At 39.1% G+C, this 14,952-nt stretch overlaps 2 protein-coding genes across 3 annotated transcripts; one reads left to right on the forward strand and one right to left on the reverse strand.

The window, feature by feature from the left end:
• Window positions 1-7,964: 7,964 nt before the first annotated feature.
• Window positions 7,965-10,350, reverse strand: LOC110603028 (F-box only protein 13). Of its 2 annotated transcripts, none has more exons than XM_021740674.2 (2): window positions 10,171-10,350; window positions 7,965-9,369 (listed from the first exon to the last, which is right to left on the reverse strand). In XM_021740674.2, exon 2 carries the CDS (start codon window positions 9,344-9,346, stop codon window positions 8,102-8,104), a length of 1,245 nt encoding a protein of 414 aa, XP_021596366.1. In that variant the 5' UTR covers window positions 9,347-9,369; window positions 10,171-10,350; the 3' UTR covers window positions 7,965-8,101. The 2 variants fall into 2 exon arrangements, with proteins under 2 accessions (XP_021596366.1, XP_021596367.1); XM_021740675.2 differs by lacking the exon at window positions 10,171-10,350 and adding an exon at window positions 9,483-10,132.
• Window positions 10,351-12,152: 1,802 nt separating this feature from the next.
• On the forward strand, window positions 12,153-14,533 carry LOC110603675 (protein FATTY ACID EXPORT 2, chloroplastic). The gene is made up of 3 exons (XM_021741501.2): window positions 12,153-12,578; window positions 13,059-13,193; window positions 14,175-14,533. Exons 1-3 carry the CDS (start codon window positions 12,536-12,538, stop codon window positions 14,312-14,314), a joined length of 318 nt encoding a protein of 105 aa, XP_021597193.1. The 5' UTR covers window positions 12,153-12,535; the 3' UTR covers window positions 14,315-14,533.
• Window positions 14,534-14,952: the final 419 nt, after the last annotated feature.

The raw sequence follows: 14,952 nt of genomic DNA on the forward strand, positions 1-14,952 counted from the left end.
GAATTAATTTTTGATAATTAATCATATTATAGAAAATATTTGATATTCATAAAAAAATAAAATAATTCTAAATGTATAAACATAGTATTTTAAACTATGTATATTTAAAAATTATAATCTATAATATTTATATGATAGATTTTGATAAATCTTTTCCTCCTCCTGGTCCATGATAGATCTGATTTTCTTATGGGTCTCTTCTTGCTGGGCTCCCTGGTGGATCTCTCCATGTTCTTCCTGGTGAAGGGACCTGTAAAATAAGAAAGAATGGTCAGGGGCCTACCGGGTGTGCCCCGGCAGAGGCCCTCCGACGCTCAAGTCAGATTTTATAGCTCAGAGTAGTATATTTAGGCAAGGGTTACAGAAAGAATAAAAATGGTGTCCAGGAAGGAAAAGGAAGAAGAAGAGAGCCCCCATGCGCGGCCTTTACCGTGATATATATATCTGTCTCTCTGCCACAATGCTAGCTGTCTTCTACCACAATGCTAGCTCCGTATGTACGGATGTGTCAGGCACCTGCTCCATGCGTAACGGCCATTAATTCTCCTCTGATACGCATGCGGAAGGACCTACCAGTGGGGCATCTTGGTCATTTTTCCCTTTCCGGGCTGGGTTGAATGGTAGGGCTGAAGTTGAGCCTGGTGAGGGCCTGATTACTGGGCCGAGAGGTTTGGGCCGGCTTGATTGAGAAGTCTAGGCGGAGTCCGGCCCTGTGACTGAGCGGGCTGGACCTGGCTCTCGAGGGGAATATTGAAACCTTCGGATCATGGACTGTTTTCATGGGCCTGGCCTTTAGACCGGGGTGAAGAAATCCAGCGATCATCAATTGCCCCTTTATCTCCTCAGCAGTTATTCCATGACTGGTGAGGGGATAAATCTTTAAACTCTATTCATGACCGTGTGGTCTGAGAACTGCTCTTGTCGAAAGTATCCCTTTCTTGCCTTTTTATTATTTTTGTCTGAGCGTTGGACTCTCGTGTATGTTTTTTGCCCCTGAGTATTTATGGGTTGTCTTCTCTCGGGCGTTTTGCGGGCTCTTTGTTGCCTGTACCTTTCTCTAGGCCAGCTGAGTTGGTTTAGTGTGAGCGGTCAATTCTCGAGGTTGGTGCCTCTTATGATTGCCCCTGATTCTCTGTTTGGCTTTGTATTTTGGTATGCAGTTTGCTTAGGAATCGTCTTGCCTTAATTCGGTCTGCCTATTGGGTTTACCAGTACTGTGCTCGTTTTTTTGAGATCGGCATGATGCTTTGGTACTTTTGGCTGTTGTGTGAGATCAAAGTCTCTTTACCTGATGACTCGAGGTCCTTTGGGAGGTCGGAGTTTAGCTTTTCAATTATGGTCTCGTGCCCCAATATTTTATGTGAGATCGGAACTATGTTCTTATGAGTTGTTTTTGCTTGTGGCACCGGACGATCTTGGGGATCCTGGCCGTTTTTGCTCCGGGGGATCTTTGAGATCTTCGCTGGCCTTCTACCTCAATGAGGTCTTCTGCCTCAGTGAGGTCTTCTGCCTCATTGAGGTCTTCTGCCTCATTGAGGTCTTCTGCCTCATTGAGGTCTTCTGCCTCAGTGAGGTCTTCTACCCCATTGAGGTCTTTTGCCCCATTGAGGTCTTCTGCCTCAGTGAGGTCTTCTACCCCATTGAGGTCTTCTGCCTCATTGAGGTCTTCTGCCTCAGTGAGCTCTTCTGCCTCAGTGAGGTCTTCTGCCCCATTGAGGTCTTCTGCCTCAGTGAGGTCTTCTACCCCATTGAGGTCTTCTGCCTCATTGAGGTCTTCTGCCTCAGTGAGGTCTTCTGCCTCAGTGAGGTCTTCTACCCCATTGAGGTCTTCTGCCCCATTGAGGTCTTCTGCCTCAGTGAGGTCTTCTGCCTCATTGAGGTCTTCTGCCTCATTGAGGTCTTCTTTTGCTAGGACCTCACCTCTTTGAGGTCTTCTTTTGCTAGGACCTCACCTCTTTGAGGTCTTCTTTTGCTAGGACCTCAGTGAGGTCTTCTCTTGGTGGAACCTCAGTGAGGTCTTCTTTTGTCAAGACCTTTTTGAGGTCTTCTTTTGCCAGGACCTCAGTGAGGTCTTCTTTTGCTAGGACCTCAGTGAGGTCTTCTCGTGGTGGGACCTCAGTGAGGTCTTCTCTTGTCAAGACCTTATTGAGGTCTTCCTTTGTCAAGACCTTATTGAGGTCTTCCTTTGCCAGGAGATCTTGGGGACCCTGGTCTTCATTCTCCGGGAGGTCTTTTAAGATCCTCACCGGCCGTTTTTATTTTGTTTTCCCGGGAGTTCTAGGGGATCCCGGTCTTCATTCTCCGGGAGGTCTTTTAAGATCCTCACCGGCCGTTTTTATTTTGTTTTCCCGGGAGTTCTAGGGGATCCCGGTCTTCATTCTCCGGGAGGTCTTTTAAGATCCTTACCGGCCGTTTTTATTTTGTTTTCCCGGGAGTTCTAGGGGATCCCGGTCTTCTTTGTTTTCCCGGGAGTTCTAGGGGATCCCGGTCTTCATGCTCCGGGAGGTCTTTTAAGATCCTCACCGGCCGTTCCGGGGTGACCTCGGGGCCCCGCCGGCTGATTTTTGCTTTGTTTTCCCCGGAGTTCTAGGGGATCCCGGTCTTCATGCTCCGGGAGGTCTTTTAAGATCCTCACCGGCCATTCCGGGGTGACCTCGGGGCCCCGCCGGCTGTTTTTTGTTTTGTTTTCCCGGGAGTTCTAGGGGATCCCGGTCTTCATGCTCCGGGAGGTCTTTTAAGATCCTCACCGGCCGTTCCGGGGTGACCTCGGGGCCCCGCCGGCTGTTTTTTGTTCCTCCTTGAGGTTTTGCACAAGATTCGGGCTCAGTGGCCTTACTGTCGCTTCGTCATCTCAACTGGCTTTGTGCCTAATTGAGGTCTTATTTTTTTCAAGGGATCTTTCTGAAAGATTCAGGATTTTTCTGCAAAATAAGAACTTGTACAGAGCACATATAACGAGGATGCTCGTTGTTAATTCAATAATATTCATCAATAAATAATATGCCGCACGTGTCACTTAGTTTCATACTTCAGATGAACAAATGCAAGTATTAACTCTTACAACGTTAACCCATGCAGTTTTAGAGATGCAATAAACAATATTTTGTCTGTGTAAATTTCTTCAAGACTTTTCGATCTATAAAATGCAAGCTATTATGAGGATATCTAAACTCATAGAGTTTTATTTTAATTAAACTTAATCTTATTATTTACATGCGAAACCTGCCCTTTAATCAACTTATAAAATTATTTATTTTTAATGATGCTTAAAATAACTGCCGATAACTAAAGGCATTCTTGAAAATTAAATTATATTTTACCTATTTATAACTTTGTATGTTGACAGTAATCATGACAACAAGAAATTCTTGAGCAGACCCCACTCCCAACACCAAAATTTGTACTCCCAATACCTCTTCTGACAGTGCCACTTGAATAGCACTTCGTAATAAGCTAGAATTGTATACTACTGAATATTTCACTTTTATAAAAGCAAAATAAATAAATAAATAAATGAACCACTTCTTCTGTACAGTCCACATGTACCTGAATTTCTTTCTGGATTTCGGAGAAATCATAGAAGCATTTTCCAGGAAGGTGCAGGAGCTTGCCCCACTCCTCCTCTATGGCATCGACCTTTCTTTTAATCTGCAACAGCTGCAAAACCAACGGCCGTCGGGTGCAAATATATTTTCCCCGAGGCAAGAAATCCCTCCCGACAAGAGCTTTCAGCACGCTGGATTTCCCACTGCTCTGGCTTCCAACGACCGTCACCTGCGACAGCTCGATCGTCGACTGGCTCCCGAGTTGCGCGAATATGTCCTGCAACTTATTCACCATCGATATGACTGAGGAACCAAGCAGCGCAGACTGTGATTGCTGCTGCGATTGCGCCGCCAGAGACGACGAGGCGGGTTCCTCTGCCATTGACGGATCCATTGGAAATAATAGGGAGTTTTGGAATTATCTTACATTTTTGAACTCTGTTTCAGAGAGAAATGCAGAGATACGCTTGTAGAGGGGATCTTCAATGGGTGATGAGAGACGGACTGACGCGACTGGACGCGACGATAATTTTTATCTGACCTGAAGTGTGAGGCCGATCTCAGACACGGTTCCGTCCTCGATCACATCTAAGCTCGAGCACGGGTTCGACCTCAACGAGCAATCTATCACTATGGTCGTCGGATTTGCCGAGTTCTCCGACCTTCAGCATTACGCGAACCAGAAACAGAGAGCTGCAACTGGACGCGACAATCATTTTTATCCGACCCAAAATGCGAGGCCGATCTCAGACACGGCTCCGTCCTCGATCATATCTAAGCTCGAGCACGGGTTCGACCTCAACGAGCAATCTGTCGCTGTCGTTGTCGGATTTGCCGAGTTCCTTCTGTCTTACTATTCCGACCAACCAACCCAGAAATATTTCTCTGCAGAACACTGGTTCCAGAAGCCAAAACCCAGGAAGAAAGGTAACGCTTCAAACACGGGTCCGACCTCGATCACATATCTAAGCTCGAGCATAGATCCGACCTCAACGAGTAATCTAATGTTGGGGTCGTTGGATATGTCGAGCTCCTTTCAGTTCTGCTACTCCGACCAGCGAAACCATTGACGGTCTTATTAGCGGTGTTTGATCAGTCGTTCTTTCGACAGTCAAACGGACTAAGACCGACCATGCCAACCTGGGTATCTCAGTTCACCTTGTCTTCGAGCTGGATGACATACTGCGTCCGAGCTTATCCACCTTGCCTGGATATTTGATTATTTCCTATTATCTCCAGGTTGCTCTGATACTTGAGGGGCATTGCTCTGCAACAGAGTTGGATGGCTATGTCCGACCTGAAATGTTAGTCCGAACTTGTCTATTTTTCATTTATTAATTTTCTCTCTAACTTGCTAACCTGAGATTTTACAGCCGATCTCACAACTTCAACAAATATATATATACTTCTCATTCTTTTTTCCTTTTACAGAAAAGATTAAAATCTACACTCAGAGACAAGCATTTCAATCTGAAGTTTCACCTCATCACCTCATCAGATCTCAAAGAAAAAGTTAGTAGTAATAAAATTCAATAAATGTTAAAATAAACGAGGGTAGGAAAATGAAGATTAAGAGACTGTCAAGATATTCTTACACCAGCTGGGTCTTTCTTTTCAGCTGGGTTACTGTAAATCTCCAGCTTTCTTTTTCGTGTAAGCTTTCTTTTTTGTATTGTCTCCCTGTCGCCCCGATGCTTTCCATCTGTCCTGAAATGCGACTCCAACCTCGACCACGAATCTAGTTTCGAACATGGATCTGACCTCAACGAGCAATCTATCGTTGTGGTCGTCGGATTTGCTGAGTTCCTTTCTGTCTTGCTAAACACGGCTCCGACCTCCTTTTTTCTCACGGACTCCTCTTCTCTTTCTCTCACCTTCTTCTTCTCTTTTTTTTTATTTTTTTTTTATATATACAGCGGACCTCAGAATTTCAACAATACATATATTCCTCACCCTTTTTTTTTTTTACAGAAAATATTCACCAGACTTCAAAGAAAAAATCAGCCGTAATAAAATCTAATAAATATTAAAATAAATTATCTGAAAGACCATCAAAATATTCTTTAGCACAATGAACCTTTCTTTTCAGCTGGGTTATCTGCTCAAACTTTCGTACCTTATGTGGATCTCAATGGGTGGATCTGAAAACTTTTGAGATAGTAAAATCTCTTTCGTGGAGGGCACATTCCCGGCCAAGCTCGGCGAGGGGTTAAAAGGAATGGGTGGTTGGTTGTTTGGAGTTGTAGGACTGGAAAATAAGAACCGCTGCCCCTCTTGGGCAGAGCTCAGATTATTTGGAATGACGTTAAGGTTATTTTCTTGGTGGTTTGCCATTGTGGATCTCAGTGGGTTTTGAAAGTGAAAACTCCGGTGATGAAAAGATCTCCTTCGTTTCCCACAGACGGCGCCATTTGATAAATCTTTTCCTCCTCCTGGTCCATGATAGATCTGGTTTTCTTCTGGGTCTCTTCTTGCTGGGCTCCCTGGTGGATCTCTCCATGTTCTTCCTGGTGAAGGGACCTGTAAAATAAGAAAGAATGGTCAGGGGCCTACCGGGTGTGCCCCGGCAGAGGCCCTCCGACGCTCAAGTCAGATTTTATGGCTCAGAGTAGTATATTTAGGCAAGGGTTACAGAAAGAATAAAAATGGTGTCCAGGAAGGAAAAGGAAGAAGAAGAGAGCCCCCCTGCGTGACCTTTACCGTGATATATATATCTGTCTCTCTGCCACAATGCTAGCTGTCTTCTGCCACAATGCTAGCTCCGTATGTACGGATGTGTCAGGCGCCTTCTCCATGCGTAACGGCCATTAATTCTCCTCTGATACGCATGTGGAAGGACCTACCAGTGGGGCATCTTGGTCATTTCCCCCTTTCCGGGCTGGGTTGAATGGTAGGGCTGAAGTTGAGCCTGGTGAGGGCCTGATTACTGGGCCGAGAGGTTTGGGCCGGCTTGATTGAGAAGTCTAGGCGGAGTCCGGCCCTGTGACTGAGCGGGCTGGACCTAGCTCTCGAGGGGAATATTGAAACCTTCGGATTATGGACTGTTTTCATGGGTCTGGCCTTTAGACCGGGGTGAAGAAATCCAGCGATGATCAGATTTTATAAATTTATATGAAATATGCATATATTTCTATAAAGTAATTATTTTATGAAATATTATTAAATAAATAAAAAATGACATTTTTAAAAATATTAAAATTTTAAAATATAGAGATAATAATTTCTTTTTTTATAAATAATAAAATAAAATATTATTGTTTAATTAATATAATTTTATTATATTAATTTATATAAAAATGTATTTATATATTTAAAACATCAATTATCATTGATTTAATATAGTTTTCGCGATAAATAGCAATGGTAGAAGCGAAACCCAATCTGCAGAATCGCGTGCGGCCATGACCTAACAGCGTGCGGGGTTTCTCTTGTCATCGTCTTCGATCTTCAGCAACTTGCAATCAGTTTTTTCTCTCGTTCGCATGACGAATTCTTCTGCAATAGACTCTCGACTTGCTCTGCTAACCCTAGAGGATGAAGAGGAGGCAGCGGCTATTGTTTTCGGACAGGATGACAGCTCGACGGCGATAGCGACTCCGGCATTCACCTTGGTCGGCCCGACGGATGCATCCTTCAATTTTGGTGCTCTGCGCAGCACTCTTTCTGTCGTTTAGAGACCTAGGCGAGGCCTTAATATTAAGGAGATAGGTGATCGGCTCTACCTGTTTCGGTTCTTCCATGCGTCGACGTGAACATGGGTTTTAGAGGGAAGACCGTACTCTTTCAACAACCACCTCTTGCTGCTGCACCACCTACAGCCGCGGGAGAATACATCTACGGTACCTATATATTTTTCTCTTGTTTGGGTGCAAATTTATGGTAATTCAGTAGGCTATATGAATGACTCAAAAACCTGGATTAACCTTTATATTACTCATTCCAAAATAAGACCCAAACAGTCTCTCTCAATGCCCATTTCAGTCTTAGAGTCATAAAGAGCAAGAATCCTTGTCCTATCCACAGAATTCGAATCCCATCAGCATAAAACTACAGATAAGCTAATTAAATGGACAACCTCCAAATATGCTATATATCTCATTATCACTTTTTTTCTCTACATTTCTCTAGGATCTAAGATCTCATTATCACTTTTTTTTTCTAAATTTCTGTAGGATCTAAGATCTCTTAACTGACTTAAGTACGGGGGATTTTGCCCACCAAACCACCATTCTTTTTAACATCAGTTATACTCAGTTGCAAAAATCAAATTTATATAACATTGAGCGCACTAGATTATCTTTCATTACTGAATAACTGTTTACATTCAACTTCTTCTCGTAACAGGGGATAACATAATTAGAAATTTTTTAAACTTCACTGAACCAATAAATATATAACAAAACAAACCACTTATTACTATTTGCCAAAATAATCAACATTAAGAGAATATAAGAAAAATACAACAGAGAAAACAAATAATGAGTTAGAAGGAAAAAGAATATCACAAATAGCAATTAGAATCATTAATATTCTCATCTGTAAAATAATCTTTGTTTTCAGACAGAAGCCTCAATCCTTGGCTCAAATGAGAAAGCAGACATGAACTCCACAGCTTCACCATTAATAAAGCACTTGGGCAATTCTACCCAAGCATTGGTCCTCAAATCACACAGAATGTAGCTGAAGAACCCAGCAGAATTTAAGCAGATAAATATCTGGTCACCAGCTCCAACACAGTTTATGTCCACCTTCTTCCCATAGAACTCGTGAGACATTGCTGGAGGCATCGCTGCAATCTGCTGCCAGGATCGAGTAACCCCATCGAACCTCCAGACTCTGAGGCTTGCACTTCCAAAGAATTCTGACAGCAAAACCACAAGCATTTCTCCTCCACATTCCACCACATCAATGGAGTATTCATAAAAGACTGGCAATAGCCTAGGGTACTCAGAGAAGCACTTGTGGGTCAGATTGCAAGCTACAATCGTTCCGAATGAGCTAAGGAAATAAGCAATTTCCTCTCCATCTTTAACAGTCATAATTGATGAATACTGCTTAAATGGACTTCTTTGCATATCTGTTGCCACAACATTTCCGGATTTGCTAAGGAAATAGACAGCATTATCATCATTTGATTCAAATTCCTGAGTCTCATCAGCCTTTCTTTTCAATAAAATCTCCTCATCCCAACAATTGGTACTTGAATTATAGATTTTGCACGATAATGTTGGTAGTTCACCAGAGACCAAAACAAGTTTGTAAGACTGCTGGGGCTTACAACATTTGCTCATAGCAATGACATGGAGAGATTGATTTTCTGTAGCATGATTGAGTGGAGAGAGTTCGCGGCAGGATCCTGTCACAGGATTGCATACAATTAAACAACCTGAGTCATTGCTGAAGCAGACTAAGCCACCAGAAGCTGCCACAGGCATGGAGTTAGAGTTAGAACTTTGCTGGAGGAGAGGAGGGTGATTGATTTTCTTCCAACTTCTTTCAGCAGAGTCAAAGATGGTCCATTTGCGAAGGTGGGGATCGACCATAAAAAACCATGGGTCTCTAGAAGGAATCTGAGAGCAGGCAAACTTGAAACTTGCAGAATCTGCTACTGATTTCCATCTCTTGCACACTGATCGGAGCCGAAAAAATGTGGAGGTTGGAAGCCAGGAAAGAACTCTTTCAAGAAGGTCTTGATTGAGCTCATCCATGGAGAAGCTAAGCATGCCCTCATCTTCTTCTTCTTCTTCTTGCAACTTCCTTTTCCGACTTGGAAGTGAAGACCGGGAATCATGGTGCTCCATGGATTAGAGCTTGAAAATACCAACTGTATAAAGAAACAAGGAGTTGTTAGAGAGTTCAGTACCAGAAATCAGAAAGAAAGGATTTAAAAGGGACAATAGCTGAATAGCAAACTCTCTATTCACAAAAAAAACTCACCAATGAGTAAAAATTATAAAGAAATCCCTTAAAATCCTCCACTTGTATGTCAAAGATAATCTTATAACGTAAGAAAAATTTGAGAAAGAAAGCTTACAAATTATCTTTTTTTTTTTTAAACAAAATTTCTCTAATCAAGAAAAATCTAGGATAAGAAATATCAGAAAGAAAGAAAAAATTAAAAGACAAATTCTTCAAAGATAGTAATAAAAAGCAGGCATGTTTCCGAAGACACACAAGAGGCTGCTTAGAAAACAAAAATGAAAAGGAAAAGAAAAGGCAGAGTAAAGAACCAAAAGGGATGAAGAAATGAACTTTTTTTTTGGAAGAGAAGGCACAAGGAAATTGGCTTCAACTACAAAAAAGAAAAGGGAGAAAACAACATCTTTAGCGAATGAGGACATTGTTCACCTAGATTCTTATTCTTGTGCAGATTCTATTCTATCAAGTAGAAACAAGCATGAAGCAGCTAAATTATGTAAATGTAGCAAAAATTTTGGAAGAAAAAAAAAAAAGAAAGACAAATCTTTCACCAATAGCAGCAAAAAGAAGAATGCAGAATTATATGAATTTTGCCCAAAAGAAGCATCAACAACCCATTACAACTGAGATGGAGATAATAAAAACAGAAGTAGGAACCCACATTGAAAAAGAAGAATGACAAAGGGAAAGATCAACAAAAACTCACCTGGTGAGAAACGAAACAAAACCAAGCAGCAAGCTCAGTAGTGGAGTGGTGGGTCTTCTCTTCTATCTCTGGGAATTTAAAGAGAAGGGACAGCGACAAATCCAACAAAAGGAGCAAAAGCAGAGCAGAGCTAAGCAGGGAAAGGGGAGTAGGAAGCTTCCTGCGTTAGCTAAGCTCTCTCCTTAGAATTAGTTGCTTTGGGTTTTGTAGCCTTGTTCAATAAAATTCTGAATTCATTAAACTTTTTCTCTTATATTTCCTATCTTTTGCAATAAAATAACTAAATCATCTTATTTATTTCTTTTATCTTCTTTTTATTTATATAAAAGATAAAACAAAAGAAGTTTTTATATTTTAATTTATTGCTTTTTGATTTTTTTTATGAAAAGCCATTTACTCTTTAAATTTTATAATTATTTTATTTATTTATTTATTGAATTTATAATTTGTGAAATAACTTAATGCTTAAAATCTAAAAAAGAAAGTGAACTAACCAAACAAACTAGACTATTTGACTCGAAATTACACTAGGCCTATAATGTAATTAAATATTTTATCATAATATAATGAAATTATCTGGGTTTTTTTAGATAAAAATTACAAGAAAAATAAGAAATTGGGAGGAGTTTGAGACATGTTTGGAAGGGTTGCACATGTGGGTGCGCACTTTAGCCATCAAAAGAAGGGCAAGACACACGTAAGCCGTAAAAAGAAGACCAAGGCACACGTAAGATATAGGCGTTGATGGAGTAAAAGCAAAGCAAACGAAAGAAGCTGCATGCTGACCTTTGCCAAAAACTTTTACATAAATAAATAAATAAAAAAGATTTTTTTTTTTGAAAAAAAAAAGGAAGAAAGCAATTCGCCTTCACTGCATCTCTCTATTTTTCGTTTCCCTCGTTGAGGAATCTCTCACCCTCTCTCTGCCTGCCGTTGGCTTTTGTGTCCAAAAGTCAACCAAACGATTCAAACTGATTGTTATTTTCGGAAATATGCTCTTGATTGGTTCCCAATTAACATATCATTATGACATGGATAAGGAAATTAATAAAAATATAAAATTCATTAATACTAAATTTTTTTTAAATTTAAGAGATTTTGAATTGAGAATGTAATTAAAATTAATTATCATTAAATTGGAAGCAGTTTAGTTTTTTTCATCGCTTTAAACATACTGTTAAGAAGTCCAAACTTAGGCCGATTCTTCAAAATCCATTATGGCCTCAAAAATAAAAGTTCACAATGCCAAACATAGAAAATAAAGAATAAAGCTTCACCATATAATTTATTTCTCCCATATGCATAGCTTCTTGAGAGTAGAAGGCAAGCTCAACCAAATCAAACTCAAATCTTCATGAAAGCCAGATTAAAAAGTTAAATAGATAAAAATTTCTTTGAGGAATAAATTCAAAAAAAAAACATTCGAATATAAATCTAATTAAACTTTTATATATTTATTTAAAAGATAAATAAATTCAATTTAAAATTTAAATTAATTAAATTTTTGTACCGTTATTTAAGAGTTAAATAAGTTTTTATTTAATATAATATTATTTTTGTAATTTTAAAAATTATTTATTATATCTATATATTTTTAAAATTTTTTATAATAATTAAAATACTATATTTTTATGTTATAAATTATAAAAAACAATAATTTATTATTAAAAAATTAATATTATATTAAATTAGAATCCATTTAACTTTTCATAAAAATATAAAAATTTGATTAATTTAAAATTTAAAATATGTAACTCTTAAATAAAATTATAGCTACTTAATTAGACTTATTTACAAAAAAATTCTTATCGAACCGTTAATCAGTAATCACGACTTCTTTTATCGTGTAGTATTACTTCGGAGATTTCAATGCCTTCGCATTGTTCACCTTTTCCCGGTCCCACCACCTAGATCGGACCTCCAGTGGGCCCCAATATGGGTTGGATCCGGCTCAAATTAAAGTGGCCCGGGCCGGTCCCGGCCGAGCCTGAATTTGCTAACAGAACCGATTCGCCCCTTCTTCTGGAGCCTTCCAAGTTTGGATTTCGAACTTACGCCACTCCGTCGGCGTTCCCGCATCTTCAGCAATCTTCGAGCAAGAAAGGGAACTACTTATTTGTTGCTTCATCTGCTAAGCATTTAAAGCCCGTCGTTACTGCGAGGGTTTTCTTTTCGGGTCCCGAACCGTGTATGCTTGTTACTGTTACAGTTGACTTATCAAAGGAAGGCATCGTGATTGAACCGGATTCCGGAGAGGCAGCGATAATAAGGAGGACGAGGTGGTGGTGGTGATCCGAAGAACGAAGGAGAGGGAGGATTATTGGACGGTAGTGACGGTGAGAAGTAGAAGAAGACGGCATTGTCCATGTCTCAGAATCTGACTCTTGGGTATGCTGCCCTTCTTGGAAGTAAGTCTCGCTTACCATTCTTGTCCTCTTGATTGAAAATCCCAACTTTGGGGAAAAAAATTTCCAGTTTATTCCACCAAAAGTTCCAGTTTTTCTGCTTTCTTCAACAAGCATAAAAATGTCATACATGTGTTTGATTAATGACCTAAGTGAAAGTGGAGATCAATTGTAATTTCTAAACAAGGTCCGTATCTCTGATTGAGGCAATCTTTGTTTGCTACTTAGTTTTTATTGAGAGGGTCCTTAAGACCCTTAAGGTCTATAATCTAATGGACACCTTAAACTCTTCTAAAATTAGTATCACATCAATAATTGTTGTTTACACTGAAGTTTGATTATGAACCAAAATTAATTTTTGTAGCTTAGTTGTAGGCTCTTGTCATTTTTTTTTCCCAGTTTCTCATGTATCTGTTATGGTTCCACTTATTTGCAAACCTTCCACCTGCGTGGATCTCTTCTGATTGTGGTTTGATTATACAGTGGGTGGTCTTATGGGCTACTTGAAGAGTGGTAGCCAGAAATCACTTTTGGCTGGAGGACTATCTGCCTCAATACTGTATTATGTGCATACGCAGCTTCCTACAAATCCAGTTTATGCCTCGTCTATAGGGCTTGGTAAGAGACATTATGTTCGTGAAATTTATGCATTTTCCTATGTTTTGTTTGCTAAAAATGGTTCATGTTCTATGAGTAATGAGTGGTTGCAATTTGGAAAGGATTTAGCTTTTGTTCTTTTCCTTCATATTTTGCTGTCTTGAGGATTTTTATCCTTTTTTTTTTTTCATTCGATTTAATAGGTTTTCTAAGTGGTTGATAATCCTGAGACTAAGATATCAAAATGCATTTTTATTCATTAAGATTTCCCGTTATACCTTTTACTCTTGAGGTTTGGTGTTCTAAATTTTCACACCTATAACCTATTAGTTAGGAGATGGAGCATGGATGTATTCTTGCACTTCTAATAATTTCATGATTGATGAAAGCTATAATAATGATGGAATTTTTGTAAATATGATATATTATTTTGTAAGTATGATATATTATTTGGCTCCTGAATTTTACATAAAAGTCAGGTTGATATTCTTGTTGTTTTCGTGAGTTAACATTTAATACCCTACTTATATAAAAGTCTAATAATCTAACTTCAATGTGTGAACTTGATTTGTACACGTTCTAACCTTTTGTTACATTTTTATAAAGTTAAAGTATCTAGTAGTTATATTTTTATAAAGTTTAAAGTTCCAATAGTTATACTTTATAATGTTTAGGGTTCAATAATTTATAAGTTTTAGGTGTCAAATATCAACCAAGTAATGTTGAAAGTGTCAAATGGCTCAAGTAAAAATTAGGGATTAAAAGGTGTATTTAATTTTTTATTGAAAAATTATGATTAGTATTTTTTTTAAAAAAAAAATGCTAAAGTTTATCCCAAAAAAAAAAAAATACCGGTTTGATTTTTGAATACTAATTCTTCTAGGGTTAATTATTTTCTGATTTGTGCTGCAAATCCTTTGCACGACCAGGATAGCTCTCTTCAATATTAAGTTACTTTATATGGTGTTAATCTTAACTACTTTAATTTCTTCAAATTTCCAGGTGTATCGTCTACACTCATGGGAGTGATGGGCTACCGTTTCTTGATGTCAAAAAAGATTTTTCCTGCAGGTGTTGTATCTCTTGTGTCGCTGGTAATGACTGGTGGATACATTCATGGAGTCCTGCGCAGTATGCACTGAAACATGCTTAATGTATGAGTGAGACATATGTTTAATACTTAATAACGAGGCTTGCGCTGGCCATCCCCAGTGGTAGCTGAGCTGATTTCGCTATCTTTTGTGGTGTTGATGTTTTGACGTGTAAAATATGTGTATTAGTATGTTAGAGTTACAAGATTGGACGTTCTCTTATTTAATCATCTGCTACTTTTCTCAATACAGCTACTCTTACTTGGTTGAGATACCGAATCCAGATTGTATGAAGTTTTATTATTATTATTATTATTTTAATTAGAGAGAACATACTGCTTGAAGTTGATCCTGGGTCTTGACAGTGGTTTAATCAGCCGTTAGCTAATTATTAAGGCGTGAGGCCGTGATATTACTTAATACCCAAGTTGTCATTTTCCTTGCAAATTTCCTTCGGCTCTGGATTGAAGTGCCATGTCCATGGATTGAATAAGAACGGTCATGTTTTACGACTTCGAAATCTTTAAAATACAGCTCTTTTAAGGTGATCAACAGGCAACAGAAACACTTTTTACTAGAGTGCAAAAAGAAAGATGGTCCCAGTCTTTTATATTGGATCGCAATGGAGCCTGCAACTCCAAAGCAAAATCAGATGAAATTCAAGTGTGGGAAAAGCATGGACCCATAAT

This window comes from Manihot esculenta, chromosome 16 (assembly GCF_001659605.2).
Source record: "Manihot esculenta cultivar AM560-2 chromosome 16, M.esculenta_v8, whole genome shotgun sequence".
Classification (NCBI taxonomy): domain Eukaryota; kingdom Viridiplantae; phylum Streptophyta; class Magnoliopsida; order Malpighiales; family Euphorbiaceae; genus Manihot; species Manihot esculenta.

Bases quoted from the DNA above. Each gene is read 5' to 3' on its own strand.
- LOC110603028 (XM_021740674.2), bottom strand. From the start codon at position 9,346: ATGGAGCACCATGATTCCCGGTCTTCACTTCCAAGTCGGAAAAGGAAG.
- LOC110603675 (XM_021741501.2), top strand. From the start codon at position 12,536: ATGTCTCAGAATCTGACTCTTGGGTATGCTGCCCTTCTTGGAA. The intron at 12,579-13,058 runs GTAAGTCTCGCT...TTGATTATACAG, and splicing joins GTATGCTGCCCTTCTTGGAA to TGGGTGGTCTTATGGGCTAC. The intron at 13,194-14,174 runs GTAAGAGACATT...TCAAATTTCCAG, and splicing joins TGCCTCGTCTATAGGGCTTG to GTGTATCGTCTACACTCATG.